At 49.5% G+C, this 18802-nt stretch overlaps 1 protein-coding gene across 5 annotated transcripts in view; it reads left to right on the top strand.

Annotated features, from left to right (window-relative positions):
• Cph (BCL11 transcription factor chronophage) overlaps positions 1–18802 on the top strand; it is a 516875-nt gene that overhangs the window by 258195 nt on the left and 239878 nt on the right. For 2 of the 5 annotated variants that reach the window (XM_077681033.1, XM_077681031.1), the window contains one exon: positions 691–762. The exons of 1 other annotated variant lie outside the window; for it this stretch is intronic. In XM_077681033.1, the coding sequence (XP_077537159.1) occupies positions 691–762 (72 nt within the window). The remainder of the gene's footprint in view (positions 1–690; positions 763–18802) is intronic. 2 more of the 5 variants (XM_077681032.1, XM_077681035.1) reach the window with 1 other exon arrangement.

The raw sequence follows: 18802 nt of genomic DNA, 5'->3' as shown, positions 1-18802 counted from the left end.
TGCAAAACTGGTGGTACCAACAAGCAATTTCCTACAAAATTTTCGCCATGTTTAAAAAAAAAAACAGCCTCATCGCGAAGAAAGACTAGCTCGCAGTTTGAGATACCGTTGCTGATGCATTTCTGTCGTATACTTCGCTGTTATTATCCCGGAAGACATGAACCCTACGCTCCTTTATTACATTTTAATCTAGACATTTCAATTAAGAGCAGCAACTAGTGAAGCATGCATTTCAAACTGCAAGAGTACTTGAATCGGCGAGGCCTAAAGGCGGTAGAGTTGACCCCTATCGGGACTTTACGAAACAGGCCAGCGAAAACAAATGACTCGCATATAACTGGACATCTTACACGCTACTTCACCGTGCTACTAAAACAGGATTAGTAAATAGCTGCAATGGTTATGCTACTTCTCACTTTATGGAAACGATGTTCCCACGTTTCCAGTCATTGTTTTGCTTGCGAAGATGCAACCACTTCTTAACTTCTGGCTTACCTGCATACTAAGAACTTGGAGCTGACGCGGAGGGGGGTGTAACACTCTTTGTGGGTTTATTGCTTTCCAGGTCCAGTTAGTCGGGGATTTTAATGGGACCTATAGTGTGCCAAAACTGTGGGCTCCCGATAAAACTGTTTCTGGCTTTATTTAGGCGATTGCTAACGGGTCGCTGTTTGCATTTTCTCTTTGCAGACGATGACGACGCCTTTGTACCGAAGGATGCTCTCCTCAAAGCGTCGCCGACGCTCGAGGGTGAGTTCCAATGCAAGCTTCACGTTCAACATACTTTCCGGGCCGGAACACGCTGGCGTTGTTGTTCTAGCCACGCGCTCCTTCAATCGTTGGCGTTGTTCACCCGGACATGAATGCATGAGTAAAGTCTTCTTAAAAAGGCGGCCACCGGTTACGTCAATGGGGGATAAAAAAGAAAGGAACGTTACAAAAGCTTGCTATTTTTAATTGCCCCAACGTTGGAACGGGGTCGACCCAGCTATGCTATACCACAGAAAAGGCGGCGGGGGGCGGATCGAGAATCCGAAAGTTCAAAGTTTATCGAGTTCGAAGCACAGAGAAACGAAGCCTATGACGCTTGCCGTAGTGGATGCCTGTAAGGTTAAGCCAACCGAAGTTCTCAAGCCTAACATAGTGTGGGTTGTGGCTAGTTGGTGTCAGTGTTCCATAATCACCGACACCACGTCGACAATTGCGCTAAACGAAGCTACGGTTCTTAAGCATGCACAGAAAGGTTGTGCTCGGGACTGTTCGCGTTTTCCCTCCAGTAAGCGCAACTGGGGATTCGAACCCGCTACCTCTCGAGTCAAGCTTCCGCTGCTCAAGCCACCGCAGCTAATGGGGATCCGTATTACGAACCGTTAGGTCTAAAGCTCAAAGTGCTCCAACGGTGTGGCGTACTCGCCTGAGAGCTGGTCCTTTTCTTGACCACATTCCATTGATGCAACGAGAAGGATTCCCCACCGCTCTTCCTTCTTTCTCCGTCATCTCTCTCTCTCTCTCTCTCTCTCTCTCTCTCTCTCTCTCTCTCTCTCTCTCTCTCTCTCTCTCTCTCTCTCTCTCTCTCTCTCTCTCTCTCTCTCTCTCTCTCTCTCTCTCTCTCTCGTGCTCTTTCCGCGTTCCTCGCGACCTCACTGTGGGTCTCCCAACTTTCAGGTGCGACCACGCAGTCGCGTCCGGCCGTTATATATACGCACATTTGTGCAGCTTTGTCGCTTGCTTTCCTCTCGCACGCGGTGGTGGGGGGTCACTGGACATCTGACCGGTCGTGCGGAGACCCTCTAAGTGCAGCTCTGCCGCCACCGCGACCAGATTTATTGTCGTTCTGCGTTTCCTTCATCCGGTCAAGCAACACGCGCTGTCCCCCCTCGCTGTATACCGGAAAGTGAATTCTGGCGCCGCCGCAGCGTGGTAGGGAATGCGAGATGCGCGTTTGTTGTGTCGTGAAACGGACTAAGACGAGGCTGCGGGCTCCGAGCGCAGCTCTTACGCTGTATCAGCTTTGACGCTTAGCCTGATCCTGAGGAATCTTTAAGCGTCGCCTGAAGTTGCGACGCGGAAAACGTCGCCAGATGACCGGTGAATTGGGGAATGTGTTGTTTGATTTTCAATTTAGTTAGCAACACAAATGGTTGTGAGGTATGATCGAATAAAAGAGTGGTGCAAAAGCAGCTTAAAGTAGTACTGACACGAAAATTTTATGTCCCACTTTTGTTGCTTTTATCGGTGCTTAATAGTCTGGTGAACCCGAAACACCACTTTAAATACTTCAGCGCGCGGTAATTAATTACATTGAACGGTCAGAAAATCGTTTGTTTCAAATTCCCGCGCTTTCATCCCGAAGGGCGCATATGACAGAATCCCGGCATGACCTCACCGTTTTGTACGGACGTCAAAACACTGTGGATGCCGGTGGGGGCGTTGTTTCGACCGCGCCGCCGCCAAAGCTGAACAGCTGAGCTGCCTGAAGGTTGCTACGCCTAACATTGCGGCGGAAATTCGATGACCGCTTTCAATAAAAGTCCCGATGGTGACTTCTATTGCGATTCCGGGCTATATTATCGCTTCCTTTCCCATGTGTGGATCTTTATTTTTGCCAACAGTGCCTTTCTGGGCAGTGGTAATGCCTGTAGCTCTGGCTACGGGCACCCGTTTGTGAATGCGTCGGCGCGCATCAGTCGCCGCTCGCGGGGGCGCGCGTGAAATGACGCCCCGAGTTTTTGATGAGCGCTGCGGTCCGCGTCACTTCTTTTGGTTACCACGGGATGATGTCACACTGATGTCCATTTGCTGAGTGCCGCTCCGCGTGCTGTTCCGTCGGCGCGATAAATGAGACCCAATTAAAGCATATTCTTCGTGAAGGAAAGTATGTTCCAATTAAAGTATGTTCTAGCCAGGCTATTCTGTTGAGTAAAGGAAGCGAACTGTGCAATAATATTAACGCCGAAAATTGATGCCAGTACTCCTTTAAGAGACCCTGGCCATTAGATACACAGGCAGCATAAAAGCGGTGTAGCAAGGAAAGACAGAAATATGCAAGGCAAGGCACAGCTGTGGCGGAGGACTTTCAGGGAAAGTTTGTCAACTTTTTTTTTTCTTCATATGTCCTATTTAGTACTGTGGTAATACAAACCTAAACATCTGGGTGAAAATAATTGGTGCGCCATTTGTTCACGTTGTTTTTACAGTTGGCTACATGACTTAATTGTTTCTCGTTGAAGTTTAAATTTGAAATTTATACTGGGGACATTACTTGAGATTTTACATCGGCTTTGTTTTAGTGATACTGCGTTTATGGGAACATTGCATTATGGTAGTGATACGGTATTTTACATACCGACACGGCTACTGTTTTTGTGAAACTACAAAACTTAGCGCGTTTCTTTACCGTCATTACTGCGCGTACAACCACACAACTCAGTAAGTATTTCATTATTTAGTGTGTGCCTGGCTGTATTTCATTTCCCCGAAGCAGCTGCGTAACGCGTCGTTTCTCATACCCAGCTTTCTCGCTCAAAATTCCAAGCTCTCAGGAACCTAGCAAAACCACTTTAGGAAAGTGATATTTGGCAAATAGCCAGAAGTCAACGTGAAGATGAAAACAATGAAAGAACTTTCCAGGTTCCTGAATATTTTTTGTGTAATTCGCTGTCAAATCTTACTCCCCATGCATTTCTATGGGATAGTTTCCATGGCCCAGGAACCTAGTCGCGGAACGTGCGCGACTTCAAACTGTGCACAAAGCAAGCATTCACCCCAAATATTACCTGTGCCAAAGAATATTTCATTTCGCTAAAAAATTGCAGAGTAATCACTGTTGAAAGGACTGCCATGAGCGGGAAAGCTGCACATGTATTCGTTTCACGTCGATCATGACTTTTTGCGGATACTGATTTTGCTCATCGCTTGAATCCGGCTTTTGCTCAGCGCTTGGTGCAATAGCAAAGTAGCCGCTAGGTAAACTGCTTATGATGACAACTTAACGCTGCGGCTTTTTTTCCCTCTCTTTCTAACTAAATGACCTGTAAAAGTTGAACTTTAGTGACAAAAACTCGGTTTATGCCTGGGAGTGGTAAAAATTGCATTAATTGCGGGACATTTCATTTTTTTTTAGTGTCACATGGGCTCGCATTCTCTCTCTCTATTGCTCCCCCTAATGGCTTTTTTTTAACTTTCCCAGGCAACGCGAGAGCTGCAAGAATATGAAGCGACTCCACTTCGCAGTTTGCGATTGTTTATTGTAAGAAACTTCCGCTAATTGATAAATGTTTCTAGCTTGCCGAACGCGTGCGTGTGGTTATCAGCATGCCACTATGTGTTTGTCGATCGTCATGAGGCGCAAGTGAAAAAAACAAAACGAATGCCTTTCGGGCAGAATGCGTTAGTGTAAGCGCAGCAGTCAGTGATGCCTCTTCGACTGCGTCTGAAAGTCCTCCCTTCGCACTTCGTATCAGTGTTGTACACGTTCCTCTAAAACAGGAACGAAAGCTCGTTCCTCGTTCCTTCCCAATTCTGAAACGAGTTCCCGTTACAAGTTAGTTTAATGCTAAAGCAACGCGTTCCAGTTACACTTCGAACACAGGAACGTGTCGTTACATTAACGTTACGCTTGGTTTTTGAATTAAAAAATTGTGTCGGATAAGGCTAAGGAGAAATAAAGTGAGCAATTGTGAACACACAATTCAGTATGTGAACATGCAGTGAACACACAGCTAACTATGTATATTAGGTAAAAGAATCCAAAAGAATCCAGAAGTTCCAAAAGAATCCAAAAGAATCCAAAAGAATTCCATACGATTTTTTTCAGAGATCACCGGACATACTCCATACAAGTCTAACTGTAACTTTGGTGCTCGTCTAAATTGCAAGTGCAACACACATGGCACTTTCCACTAAGGCAATCAAATGCGCAGTGAGCATACTGCGCTTCAGGTGTGCAAATAGAAAGTTACTCACATGCACGAACATAATTAAATTCCTTGCATAAGAAACCTGAACGAAAAGAACAATACATAGGCGTTTAATGAATGCTCATTCAATATTACAGTATTAGGGGGGGGGGATGTCTATAATACATATTCGCAGCTTAGTAGACTTAGTAGAGTCTCTTGTTTACACTCAGCACGAGCCGCATCTCGATGTCGGAGTCGGACGGATGAAATTTTTTCGTCAACACTTCGTTGGGTATGTTGAAGATCAGTTCCGCTGAGGCGCTTGCGAGTACTGCCGTGCTGCACTTCAGGATGACGCGAAGGGAAGGTGGCGCAATAATTCCCCAGCGAAATGCGATCACCAATTCGTCGCAGCAAACCTGGCAAACATCATGAAACCGTGTATGTCCGCTCGGTCCGTGAGAAAGTTTACGGCGACGCGTTCGAGCGCCATGTTCATGCGGTGGGGCGATAGGAACCCGTATACGGCTTGCAGCTCACAGGGATTTTTGGTGTTGCGCATGAGATCAGATAGCTCTCGCCTCGCTTTGGGCGGCAGCGGAAATATTTCAAGAATCCGAGGCTGGGAACTTGACGCCTTGTTTTTTTTCACGCGGTGAGCGCAACGCTGGCGACCGAGGTGTCCATTGACGGACAGCAGAGCACCTTCGGCTGGAGCGGCTGCCTACAGAGAGCACGAGTGCGAAGAATGCGGTGCGGCCCGCCTGTGCGAGGTGCTCTCCCGAGCTGGCGTCTTCTACGAGTGCGAATGGCGCATTCACGTCTGCTCCTGCTCGGCTTTCGCGTTCCACTCCTAAAGGCGAAGTTTAAGCGCCCTCCAAGTTTTTGTGTTTATGGTTGTACAAAAGAAGAGGTCGCGGCGCAAGACGAATCAAAGGGGCTGCTCCGAAGCACCTGTATCATTGGCGTCTGCAGCCACCGTAGCGACAAGGGCGTGCGGCCTGTTCGACAGGCTGCGACCCGCTGCGTGGTTATTCTTGTGCCTTTGACTTTGAAGAAGCACATTCCACGGAAGGGCGGGCAAATTGGGCAGCTATAGGAAGAGGAACACAGTACAGGCCTGCGGCTTTTAAATGCAGAGCATTTCTTTAACTCACGATGTCACCCGGCGTTGTCGGCGTTGGCGTCCGCAACAGCCGTTCCAGGTGCGCCCTCTCCCCCACTCCTCCTCTCCCGCATCACGCTACCCTCCTCGCTCTCAACAACAGGTCCGCACCCCTCCCCCTACACTATATAAAAAAATAATACTTACCGGCGCCTGGTTTCGATCCCACGACTCTGCGGGCGGAACGCAAGGTACATGGTGCTCTACCCACTGCGCCACAAAGCCGACACGGAACGGAAGGCTACGAACGCGCCTTATATCCTTGACTCATTCAAACTACGTCAAGAAGCTGCTGATACAACGCATTCACTACCTGTGGGCGGAACGCGAGGTACATGGTGCTCTTCCCACTGCGCCACAAAACCGACACAGAATGAAAGGCTACGAACGCGCCTTATATCCTTGACTCATTCAAACTACGTCAAGAAGCTGCTGATACAACGCATTCACTACCACCAACTCCCCAAACACTAAACGTTAACGCAATACACCCACCCCCTATGCGACGCATTTACTCGAGTCCCCCTCGCGGGGAGATAGGCCCTTTTTGTACTAGCTTTAGCCCTCTTAAGTATAGTGACCTCAAACACAGTCAAATCCTAGCGATGGAACGTTTACAGAAGGAACTCCGTTCCCTCTGCCGTTCCTTCGTAAACGTAACGAGTTGCCGTTACAATTCCACCGACCCTTAACGTAACGGTGGCGTTACTGCGATCCTCCAAAAAGGAACTAGTTCCAGGAACGCCGTTCCTTGGAACGCCGTTCCGTACACGTCAGACCACTGCAATACCTGTGCTGTCAGACGCTGCCTGCGCGGGAAAAAAGAGCCGGTTTTTTATGTTATCAATGACGACCAAAGTTGACTGGACCAATACAGAAATCAGAGATGAGAAAGAGGGTAATCGGGTCGGACTAAAGAAGTACTGCTGGTTTGGCTTGTCTCCGGACGTCAGGATGTTGACGACATTTGCGCTTTCACTAAGCGGGAATGCAGACAGCGATGTAAAAATCGCGGATAAGCTTGTAACTATCATGCAATGGCCACGCAATGTTAACTGTGCACCACTAAGGTGGAATAAAGGCGATAATAATGCGGGTGGTAAAGAATTAAATTTGAAAGCACGACGAAAAGGGATACATAGGGAAACGCGCGATCATTGCAGATGAACAATTTCTCTTTTACGTTTGAACATTTCTTACGAGGTGGAGAGCAGGGTGTAAGAAAATGTCTTGTACTTCGCAGTGCAATTATATATGATTTCATGGGCTTAATTAATCAACAGCTGAACACCTTTTCCACACCCCTTCAACACACTAAGAAAAACCAATGGTGTTGAATCAACACCCTTTTTTCCGCACAAAAATAGTGGGGAGCTGCGTAAAGGGTGTTGAGATTCAACAACAAGGGTGTAATAGCCTCCCAACACCCTTTTTTTACTTCTGCTACACGCTTTTTGGCCAAAAAGGGTGTAAAATGTTTGGTCTATGCGTAACACTAGTGGTGAAGTTACTTTAACGGTGTGCGACTTTTCACCACTGTATCAAGAAAAACTGACAATCGCCACCACGATTAAAACCACCATCATCATAATCTTGGTCAGCATAATCAGCAGTCGCATCACCGTTGTCGACAACATTAACAACACACGGAAAAACAACTTCACAGAAATGGCCGCTCGTCATCTCCGCGATATACTGTTGTTATGCTCGGTTGTGCGGCTGATTCTCCATCAACAAAGGACACCGCAATGGAGCTGAGAATCTTGCAGCTTCAGTGCAGCACCAGGTTGTTACATAAAGGTGCGTCCGCGTATACCCAGCTGCAAATATTATCCTACACGCCGGAGTGCTGCGGCCGCGGATGTATACCAACCGGAGAACCATACAAGATTGCGCAAACTTCACGAATAAAAACAAAAGTGACGGCGAGTTGTGGCTACACATCAGGTCAGTGACGCGATTTTCGGACAAAGAGGCCAGACGGCGGGGGACATCACCTGCGTTGGCTCTCTCTGCGGTCAGCGCCCCTCCCGGCCCTGTACGCCAAAATCGCATGCACCGAACACAGATAAAATAAACAAGGTATAGAACAACGTAGAGGTGACCCCTACCTGTAGATATGCCCTCCATGTGAGGGCATGGAGATGATGCGGTCCACGGGGGTGGGTGGAGGCGCCTTCAGAGGGCTCACATTTTATCCCCCTCTCCCCCACCTATCGCGCCGGCCACCGTTACCCTGGTCAAACTCCTGGAATACGGGCCCACCTGGCATCGTGAATCTCGCGCCCAGGTTCGCGGAACACGGCCGACACGAGCGGAGCACTAAAGATTTCTCGCCGCTGCATGCGGCTGTTACACCCCAAACGCTTCCGAGAGATCTTATAAGCGAAGAGCACGAGAGGACGCGATGACGTTGCTGCTCCGTTTGTTGTTTCCACTTGTTGTTGCGTGTTCGAAGCCCGGTACAAGCGTAAGTCAGCCATTTCTGACACGGACTCGAGCTTTCTCGTTCTTCCACCAGGTGGCGCCAGTGCGTTAATTTTGAAAAATATACTCTGTCCCTTTGAAAACGCACGTGAATAAGCTCGAAATGTCGGAAGGAAGCTGCGATGGGCGTTCGATATTTCCCCTGCATTGTTTGCGGCACTCCTTCGTCTTCAAAACGAACAGAATCGTACCGCGTTGTACTATAGTACCACCCTGAAACTTGTAATCAATCGTCAGAGGCCGTTGACCGCACAATTGAATGCCGTTGGTGGCAGCTTTGGTAGCTTACGGTACTTCACGATACTTACTGCTCGATGAATGATGCGAAAAACTGCGCTTGCATATACCCATTAAATAATTTCACTGAGCAGCCGTTAACTTCGTGGTTCGAGTGAGTGAGTGAGTGAGTGAGTGAGTGAGTGAGTGAGTGAGTGAGCGAGTGAGTGAGTGAGTGAGTGAGTGAGTGAGTGAGTGAGTGAGTGAGTGAGTGAGTGAGTGAGTGAGTGAGTGAACTTTATTTAGACGAGCTTCAGGCGCTGGTGGTTGGGCGCCCTCCCGGTGAGGGGCCAAAAAAAATAATGTTTCATGGAGGCAATTACGGCTGGTTACGTGTGGGAGCCTTGCATCTTATTTCAAGCTTTACGAATTTATCTGTGTAGTGTCAGGTCTGTCGGGATTATGCCACCTTCTGTTGTGACAGTGTCTTCGTCATCAGAGCGATACGTGTCTGGCGTGTAATATTCGCTTCGCAACGGTTGCGGCGGGGTTGTATGGTGGCTGTTTTACTTGCACCGCGTGCCTGAAGTCTCGGTAACTATTTTTCGTCCATCGATGTTATTTATCTCGGCGTTCGATCACTCCCGACCACTCCTAGGTGTTGACGATTAGCCAGGTGATTCTCTCGAACTGTTTTGTTCAGGGGTCAACATTACAAGGGGACAAAGTTAACGCAGCAAGGGAGATCAAGGAGGGTAGCGGGTTCACACGCACACAAATAAAAAATGTATCGGTCAGTGTTCTACTCAATCTTACGCGCAGGGCGCTAGATATAGCCTAGAACGGTATTTGCCAGTTTTTGTTAAAACACAAGGCGAGAATTACAATTTGGTACTAACTCTGATGGACGCTATACACATCAATCTTTTGCGCATAACGCTAGGTGAAGCATAGAAGGGCCTTTGACGGTTATAACACGTGACGATAACGGTGACGGTCGTAATACACGTCGAAACAAACATACAGCCCATCCAAAGCGAAACGCAAAACGGGTGAACTACAGAAGGAAGTGAGTGAGAGAGAAAAGAAATAAAATAGAGCGCCCGTATGACCCAGAGAGGCAAATAATGAGCCCAGGAAAGAAACAACGTAAAACGAAACACGAGATGGCCGGGCCGCCGGCGACGACGACGAGAGGATGAAATAAACGCTTGCGGACAGCTCGCGTTGGGGCCTGCAGCCTGTTGCCGGCCTGGACTAAGTGAAAAGGCCTTGAGGGTGGACAGCCCGGTCCCACTGAGCGCTGTCCTGCGCGTATAAAGTAACGAGCTCGCAACCCGGAATGAGAGAGAGAGAGAGAGAGGGGGGGGAGAGAGCTGAAGCAACGATGGGCTCGCTGCTCGGGTGAATTCGCAGCAACGAGTGGTCTGTCGCTCCGCGCTGGTGGCATGGGCTTCTTCAAAGGCGGAAAAAGACGGGAAGGAAATGAAAGAGAGCAAATAGCGGGTAAGGCGACTTTGCGAGAGAACGAGTAAGCAAAAGAAAGAAAGAGAGGACGCGGCGGGAGCATCGCTTGACTCGTCTTGCCCTCGCGGGTTTCCAGGAAAGCGACCTCGCTGGCCTCGGCGGTGGTGGTGTTCGCGTGGTGGTGGTGTCCGTCTTTGGGACGCCGTGTGTGTGTATATATATACGTCCCGTGGGTTCTTATAAACTGCAACGGGATATGCGCGTGTATACAGACTGGGAGGCGCCCAGCGCCAGCGTATTTGCTCGCAAGAGCAGACAAGAAGCGAACTATGGACCGACCGTACGGGCACGGGGCGTGGTCGTCTTCGTGTCGTCGCGGGTGTACCAGAACGTGTGCGGGGCGGCTTGGTAAGAAGAGAATGCGAAATAGAGGCAAATTTGCTTGCTTCAGGCATATTTTTTGTATATGTTTACGAAGCTTAAACTTCATTTTACGAATTTCCTAATTAAAAGATAAGCTTCACGGGTCCGTTATTTTTTTTATTATTATTATTATGTCGGGATACCTAAAGGCCCTCCTGTGTAGGGGGTAAGGTACTTCATTGTGGTTATCATACTAGAAGCATTAAGGCACCGAGAATGGATGAATACGATTGATGCATCGCCCTAATTCGGCTAAATTCATTCCTGGTACGGCACGTGCTGGAAAAGAGAAAACTTAAACAAGAATGGCGCAGGCTTGTGACATTATATTCTCGTCTTACGTCCTCGTTCTCCCGATACCATACCAGCTTCTTGAAGACCAGACGCGGTTCCTGGTTCACCCACGGTCCGGACCGCTCGCTCCTCCGCTCGCTCGAAAAAAAAAAAAAAGTGAAGATCCCGGTCATTTGGCAGACAGCCATATGGCGGGAGGAAGAGCCGGCCAGCTCGGCCGTTCGTCTGCCACCAACCGCCGGCCTGTGTCCTCGGCTGTCACTCCGGGCCTGCAATTTGGCAGAAGAGGCTTCAGGGAGCAGAGGAGGAGGAGGGAGGGGGAGAGGAGGCAGTCACTGCGTGGTCCTATTCAGGTCGAAGGCGCCGAGTCACGACCGCGTGGGACAACCGAGTTGTTGGCCAGGTTGTTGTTGTCGCGCGCCGCCTGGGAGACCGCGTGGACCCTGCTCCGAAAGCTGGCGCTGGTCCATGCACGGTTCGCCTTGGCCAGTGGGGAGGCCCACTAAGATGTTAAGACGGCAGGCCCACGGGGCGGCGACTCCTAGGGACCGTAGTTCCGTGCACTGTTGTGGAAGTTCTACATTATTGGCGCAGAAGATTTGATGGCTCGGGGCTTCTTTTCGCGTACACGTCGTACTCCCGCAGAAGTGGCGTGCGTTTATGTAGCTTAGCTCACTTGGATGGCTTGAACGTGAAGCGCTATACAACTTCCGGGGAGTGTTTAGTTACGTATAGCTAGGTCTACGCTGCAAGGAGGCAATGCGGGAATTAAAACACACATACCGTATTGTCGCGCATATAACCCGCCCCTTCATATAATCCGCACCCCAACTTTCGGCCCGCCGGAAAATAATAAAATCCTCGCGTATTGCCCGCACATTTAATACAGGAAAGGCTGCACCAAAGCTACTGCTCAAGCAACACATCACATACTATGTAGGCAGAAAAAGCTTATATTTAGCAAGTAGAATACACTGACTGAAAGGCGGAGGTTACAATTCACTTAGTGTCACTGGTTCGCTAGAGCTATCACTTGAGCCTCAGTCCTCAGTGTTGTACGCAGGGTCATCTTCACGGCACCACTATCATTGCCGTGAAGCTCCACTACAGGAAAAAACCCCGCGTATTATGCGCAGCCCTACTTTGCCACTGAAATTTTCGCATTTCTGGTGCAGGTTATACGGGTGAAAATACGGCATATAGTGGCGATACTGCCTGTGCGCGAACATGGTTGAACCTAGGATTATGCGGGAAATGATTAGCGTAAAAAAGTTCGGAAGAGAGTTGTAAATTATATACGCGCTGCATGTGGGCCCATCAAACCTATGATGTTCTTACTGAACGTACAGTAATATCCCAGGTCGTGTCACAAAATCGGCAAAAAAAGAGGGATCGAGTGAGACTAAGTTTTGGGATTTAATCATATCGAGCCAAAAAGGAAAACAGAAAGATTAGTTTGAATCAGCCGAATAAAGCGCATAAAGTAGCTACGCTTTCTGTACTTCAACCTAATGACGTAACGGACTAATTAATACGACAATTGGGCAGTGTTCACGGTTCTCCTCAGTGTACAGGTTAAGTGCAAACGCAGTGGGCAACCAGGGGTGAGGTATAGACGGGCTTTCTCTTCGCGACTCCTCGCGGTCGCTGCACGGAACCAGACGCGGTCGGGGTCCGCAGAAGCGATGAGCGTTTTGGTCGTCACAGCGCCGCGGTGACCGAGCGTCCCTTCGCCGGCCCCTCCGCCCAAGGGAGGCGGCGAGCGGCTATTTCGGCCCGCGTGTGACGAACTTAGCCGTGGCGGCAACCTGGGGTTCGGGCTAGGGGCGCCTGGGTCGCCTGTCCGTCGTGCACCTCCCGCGACGGTCTGCGTCGCAGCTCCCCTTCAAGTGCAAGAAGGAAGGGGGCAGATGTGCCGCTGTGACCACGCCACAGGGGGTTCCACACGCTCTCACGGTTCGCATGAAGCCGGCTACACGTACAAAAAAGGACAACTTCTGTAGGATCAAATATCATGGGACAAATTGGTGCAGATTCCTTCTGTGCGCGCAAAAGGCCTTGTTTGGATCGTAAGCGACCCAAATGAATCGTTGTTTTTCAGTAAAGTGTATATGCGTTAGACTGCTATCTTTCTGAGCCTGTCGCCCGTTACTTCTACCAGTGTCCTTCTCTTCCTTCGCCTATGCCGTTGCTAATTTCGGAGGCCGTCCCCATACACACATACATACATACATACATACATACATACATACATACATACATACATACATACATACATACATACATACATACATACATACATACATACATACATACATACATACATACGCACGTACATACATACATACATACATACATACATACATACATGCACGCATACATACATACATGCACTCACACAAACATCCGCGCGTAGAGCCACGCACCCACCTCGCCGCACTCCCCCACTGCGCATGCGCGGTGCGTGCTTACGTCACTCATCCTCTTTTTCACCGCTGTACTATCGTTCGTTCTCCCGCATTTGGCCGTACCCGTTCACGATCTGTTCCAATTCGAGCTTTGCCTTCAAAGGGTGCTTCACAGCAAGAAGACTTACGCTGCGGTGAAGCTAGAAAAAGGGTACTACTATCGAATAGTTAGTCTGGAGTAGCAGTCGACAGCTCATGAACTCCAACGAGCATTGTAGAAAAATAAACAAACTACAAAGACTCATGGCTGGCTCGGTTAAAAAAGCGACCTTTCATTTTTTTTCTGCGTGCTTATAGGCATTGTGGCACAGCCGGGAGGCTCCGAACTGCATCGCATTTTTCACTCGTGTTTCCGCAGCGACAATGCTGCGGTTCTCGATGTCATCTCTTCGCAGATGTTCATGGAAAGTCACACTGGCTTTATTTTTTTAACTTTTGCTGTACTTATACCTGCGTTAGTCTAAAAATAGCGTGCGGAAATAATGTCCCTGATGTGGCTGCAAACAACCACAGCACATCGTTTGCGCCGCAGAAGGCGCATAAATTCGGGGCCACCTGCGGCGAACAGAGTGAAGCGTTACGCCCGCCTGATTCCACCAGGTTGCCTTCGTTAATAGGGTGTGCACTCAGCGAAAAAATAAATAAATAAAGAGGGCCAGGCAAGCGGATGAGCGGACGGACGCAACATCGTATTGATTACCGAATCGGTAACGCTGCCCGCGGCTTAATTACGCTGTCATTTTCCATAGTGTCGGCTCTCAATCCCGTTGCGGGGTTCTACAGCGCAATTTAACTGTATGATCGGCTCACCCCGTGCATGAAACTGCACGTGTGCTCACAACCGCGCTGAAATAAAATCCATGAGTGTAATTCTTGTTCTCCAGAACTGTGAATGTCTGAAGGCCTGAAGAGGTCTTCCAAAATTTTGCCAAGCTCCATAAGGCGAGCAAAAATTGTCACCATGAAAAACCCGTTGTAGAATTGCCCCGTTCCTAACGATTACAGACTCGAAGGCGACTTACATGTCCCAGCCAAGCAACTTGTAAATAAGACTTTCCTATCTGTTCGTCACCGCATTCTTGTGTGCTCTCTATATTCCGCAGCTTTATAGCCAATCTCGATTATGTTAACAATTTCTTGGGCTTGGTTTAAAGGGTCCGCGAAGACAAAGTACAAGGTTCTTTCGTTCTAGGGCTGCATTGACCCAATAACATTCATGCCAATTTTAACGCGCACTTTTTAACAACTAAGCGGGAGACTAGGGAAGACAGATGAAGCAGTGGCGATATCACACCAGCCACCTTCTCGCCGGGTTCTTATGACGTCACAGGGACTTGCACGATTGGCGGTCGCAGAGAAAAGTAAGAAAGCCACCGCCAAAAAATATGACTGGGCGATCGTAGTTGTGCATCTAATTCCTTTCGACCGTGCCCTTAACGCACTGATGACTCAGATTTTAATATTTCCCCTATTACGTTGCTGCCGATGTTGTGTTGAATGGAATACGGAAGTTTTCCAGCACTATTATCTTTTTAACACGAAGGTGTTTTATTCCTGTATACACCAAGATTTCACTGACGTCATATCCGTGACGGAAATGACGCTAGTATAACGAAGCAAGCGGCCTGTAAAGGGTGCTCCCCTGCACACAGGATGTTCTTGCGGGGATGCAACCTTTTTACTAAAGAGTACGTTATACTTTTGTTCGTTTTCGGGTTTTATATTTTAACACGAAAGTGTTTCATGGCGGGGGACATCAACATTTCACTGACGTCATATCCGTCACGGAAACGACGCCAGTACAACGAAGCAAGCGGCCTGTAAAGGCTGCACTCCTGCACACATGGGATCTTCTTGCGGGGAAGCAACCAATTTACGAAAGAGTACGTTATACTTATAGTTGTTCGTTTTCGGGTTTTATATTTTAACACAAAAGTATTTCATGCCAGGATACACCAGCATTTCACTGACGTCATATCCGTCACGGAAATGGTGCCAGTACACCTTTGCCGAAGCGACCCGCCAGCAGGACGTCGCCCGCCAAGCACACCCACAGGACAACCGCCGACCCGCAAATCTTGCTGATCAGGAGATTTCGCTGCACATTTCACTTTCGTGTTTTACCGATTCCTAGGAATCAACCACAGTTTCTTTCGGTTTGAAAGCGTCTTGCGAAACTGAAATTGAGTTGGGAGTGCGTTACGAAACGCTAATTATTTGAAATAGAACAGGCTCTTTTTCTTCTCCACGGTCCTTTAAAGGCGTGCTTTTGCTAATGTAGAAGGAAAACTTACGTCCCGCCCGATTAAACGGGGGACCTTCGGACAGCACCACTTAACACCTGAGCTCGAAAAAAAAAACCCTCAAAGAGAAACCGCAGACTACACAAGAAGAAACCAGGAAAGACAAAAAAGAGGGAGATGAAGCACGACGCGATTAACGAAAGCGACCGTGCGCAGAGCCGTCGCCCGTATGCACCCCCGCCCCCCTTCCGTTCCCTTTCTCATTAGCAGAGGTCACCTGCGGACGACCCTATTTACAGACCACTAATTGGAGTATAACCAGCGCGGCGGCAGCACCTGCGCGACCAAGGTCCGCCCGTCATGCCTGGCCGGCCACCGCCTCCGCTGTTCCGCGCCATCTCGCCGCTCTTTGCGCGTCCGCGTACGCTAGTTGCGGCGCTATAAGCTGCAGGACACGCGACGTGAGAGAGATGCACCGCCGTTACCCCCACCCTCCCGTAATGGGACGCCCCCTCCCCGCCTGCCTCCCTTTGTGCTGCCCCCGTTGTCGTGGTCTGCTGGTAGTTGCCGTTCATTGTCCGCGTACACGCACGCAGCCATCGCTCCGAGCAGATATCGCGGGTGTCGGGAGATGACGCCTCGGGAGATTGCGTCCGCCGGGGTGGGAGCGGAGAAAAATGGCTGCGTGTATACCCATGGTGTTGGTATACCTCAGAGGAAGAGAGGCGCTGTTTATATATAGAACGCTAGCTACCGTGTCGGCGAACGTGCAGACAACGTCGAATTGAACATCCGGCGTGTAAACACGAACAGGGCTGCCTAGCGTAGTATTTAATGTTGTGTCGATATATACGTTGCGGGTGCTCGAACGGTAACAATGTAAAGTAATCCCGTAGTTCAGCTTCACCGCAAACCTCTCCAGTGACCAATTCGTGCAGTCAACAAAGCGAACTCGCTGACTTGCAGCGACCTGTGTACCATTTGGCACTGCGCAGTTAGAGACCTAACTTTTGAGACCGAAAGACCGCCATAGCGAAGACCGACCTTTTGAGTCAAGCTGAGAGAGAGAGAGAGAGAGAGAGAGAGAGAGAGAGAGAGAGAGAGAGAGAGAGAGAGAGAGAGAGAGAGAGAGAGAGAGAGAGAGAGAGAGAATTTGCCCCTTTGGCTAAGATCTTCTCATTCGAGGGAACACTTGATTTCATCATTGGTGGGTCGTCCAGGGGGTTGGCCTGGCGGGCGAGGTGCCTATGGCCTTCTGAACAATGTCTACCATCGATAGCGGCTTCTGGAGCATGGCCGGCTTAGTCAGTCACTCCCTGCTCGTATTGCTTCTATCTGCCTTGGGGCATAGCCGTGATGTGCTCTTGATTGACCGGTACGTGGTATATCTCACACATTGGAGCGGGGGAGGGTGGTTACATGGCCTTGGAGCGTGTATACAGGCCGAGCTTTTAAGTTAAACTTTTGAGCTCGGAATCGTCGTTCGCTGAAATTTTATTGTTGGCGTCTTAGATTGGTCAATCGAGTTTATTGTGGTGAAGCTGAACCACGGGACTGTCTTCTTGGCGCGTTAAGCTATTACAACTCGGAAGCGGAGTCATATCCGCGCGGGTTACACCTGCGCTACGCGACTGTTTCCAGAGACCATTTAGTCGATTTCAATTGACATTTTGTGTTTAGAGATTAGACTTCCCAGTATCTTATAATGTGTTACGCGTCGCTCCGGACAACAATGAGCCTCCTCGATTATCAGTTCCGGATCGTCCACGGACTACCCGAGACGGGATGCGGCGCTCGATTTTCTCATGTTTTCCTATGGGACCTCCGGTCCGAACGCAGTCCTCGGGCTGCCCGCGTACCGTCGAGGACTGTGAAATTTAAGAGACCCAATGTGCTCGTCCGTGAACGCGTTTCATGAGTTGTCGTCGTTGCTGCTAACATTGACAAAGAATGCTGACGATGATGCTGAAAATGACGATGGGTATTGATGCATGTACGTCAACGACGCATCGGCATCGTCATCGTCATCATTTCCAGCATTCTTTCTTTTAAACGGGAATCATTACCATGCTCCCAGTGAGGGGGATTAGCGGCGGGCTATTTTTCTCGTACAATTTGAACAAATCGGTTTGGGTTAGTTGGCTGTATTATGGATGCTGTAGTGTGCCTATATTCCATAGAGGTACTACCGGCGTCAAATGAAACGCGAACACGAAAATATGAACCTGAACACCCAAACAGCGCGATTTCTTTCCATGCAAGCCAAAATGACGCGTGGCTTAGTTACGAAAACAAAGTTAGGAAAAGTGCATTTCCAAAAATACCAATAGCAAGCCATTAAATGAACTCTACGAACAGTATGTTTCAATTTTGCACGTTCTGGTTCATAATTTCGTGTTCACGTTTTATTTGACGCCGATAGTACATTTCTTCCCTCCCCCTTTCCTCCCCTCTCTCTTTCATTCCCCGCTCACTCCAGTCCGGCCGTGGCATAAAATGCGTCTGCACCATTCAAACGTATAATAAATAGTCACTCCAAAAACAACCTGGTACAAAAACTAGTTTACCGGAGAGTAACCCACCCTAGATTTCCGTTTAGCACCTCCCTACGACTATCATTGCGCGAGACCCGCGGAGCAGCTAGTGGGATCCAAGCAGCAGAGGCCGCTCTCCTCCGGGGCGAGAGCCGCGGCCGGTGGCGACACCCGTCGGCCGGCTGGCGCACTACGAAGGCGTCGTCCGCGCTAATTTCTGTCAACGGTCAGGCCTAATGACCCGTGCACTGTGGCACGAATAACGCGTCCGCAGTCTGCCCCGACAAAAGGGCTGGGGTGGGGGGAGGTAAGGAGTGAGGAACGAGGAGCGGACGTTTAGGCCTAAAGAAAGCGTTCACTGGAGCACGCAAAGCGGACAGCGGATGACGGCGCTCTCTCCCGCCCCGGCCGCCCTCCGGTCAGCCGAAACGTCCATCGACGGAGGCAGATGCGCGCGACCAGACAGCGCGCCGTCGATGTCCGGCGCTGCCACGCTTGGTCGCCTCCGGACCCGTCGGGCGACGCTTTGGCCCCGCTAATGGGCTTTTGTCGGTTGCACGCGCGACCACCACCACCACCACTACCGCTCGGAAGTCGCTGTTGT

The sequence above is a fragment of the Haemaphysalis longicornis genome, unplaced genomic scaffold (genome assembly GCF_048455015.1).
Source record: "Haemaphysalis longicornis isolate Haplotype H1 unplaced genomic scaffold, Haemaphysalis longicornis Haplotype H1 scaffold_8, whole genome shotgun sequence".
Taxonomy (NCBI): domain Eukaryota; kingdom Metazoa; phylum Arthropoda; class Arachnida; order Ixodida; family Ixodidae; genus Haemaphysalis; species Haemaphysalis longicornis.
This window is presented reverse-complemented; position numbering and strand designations above follow the sequence as displayed.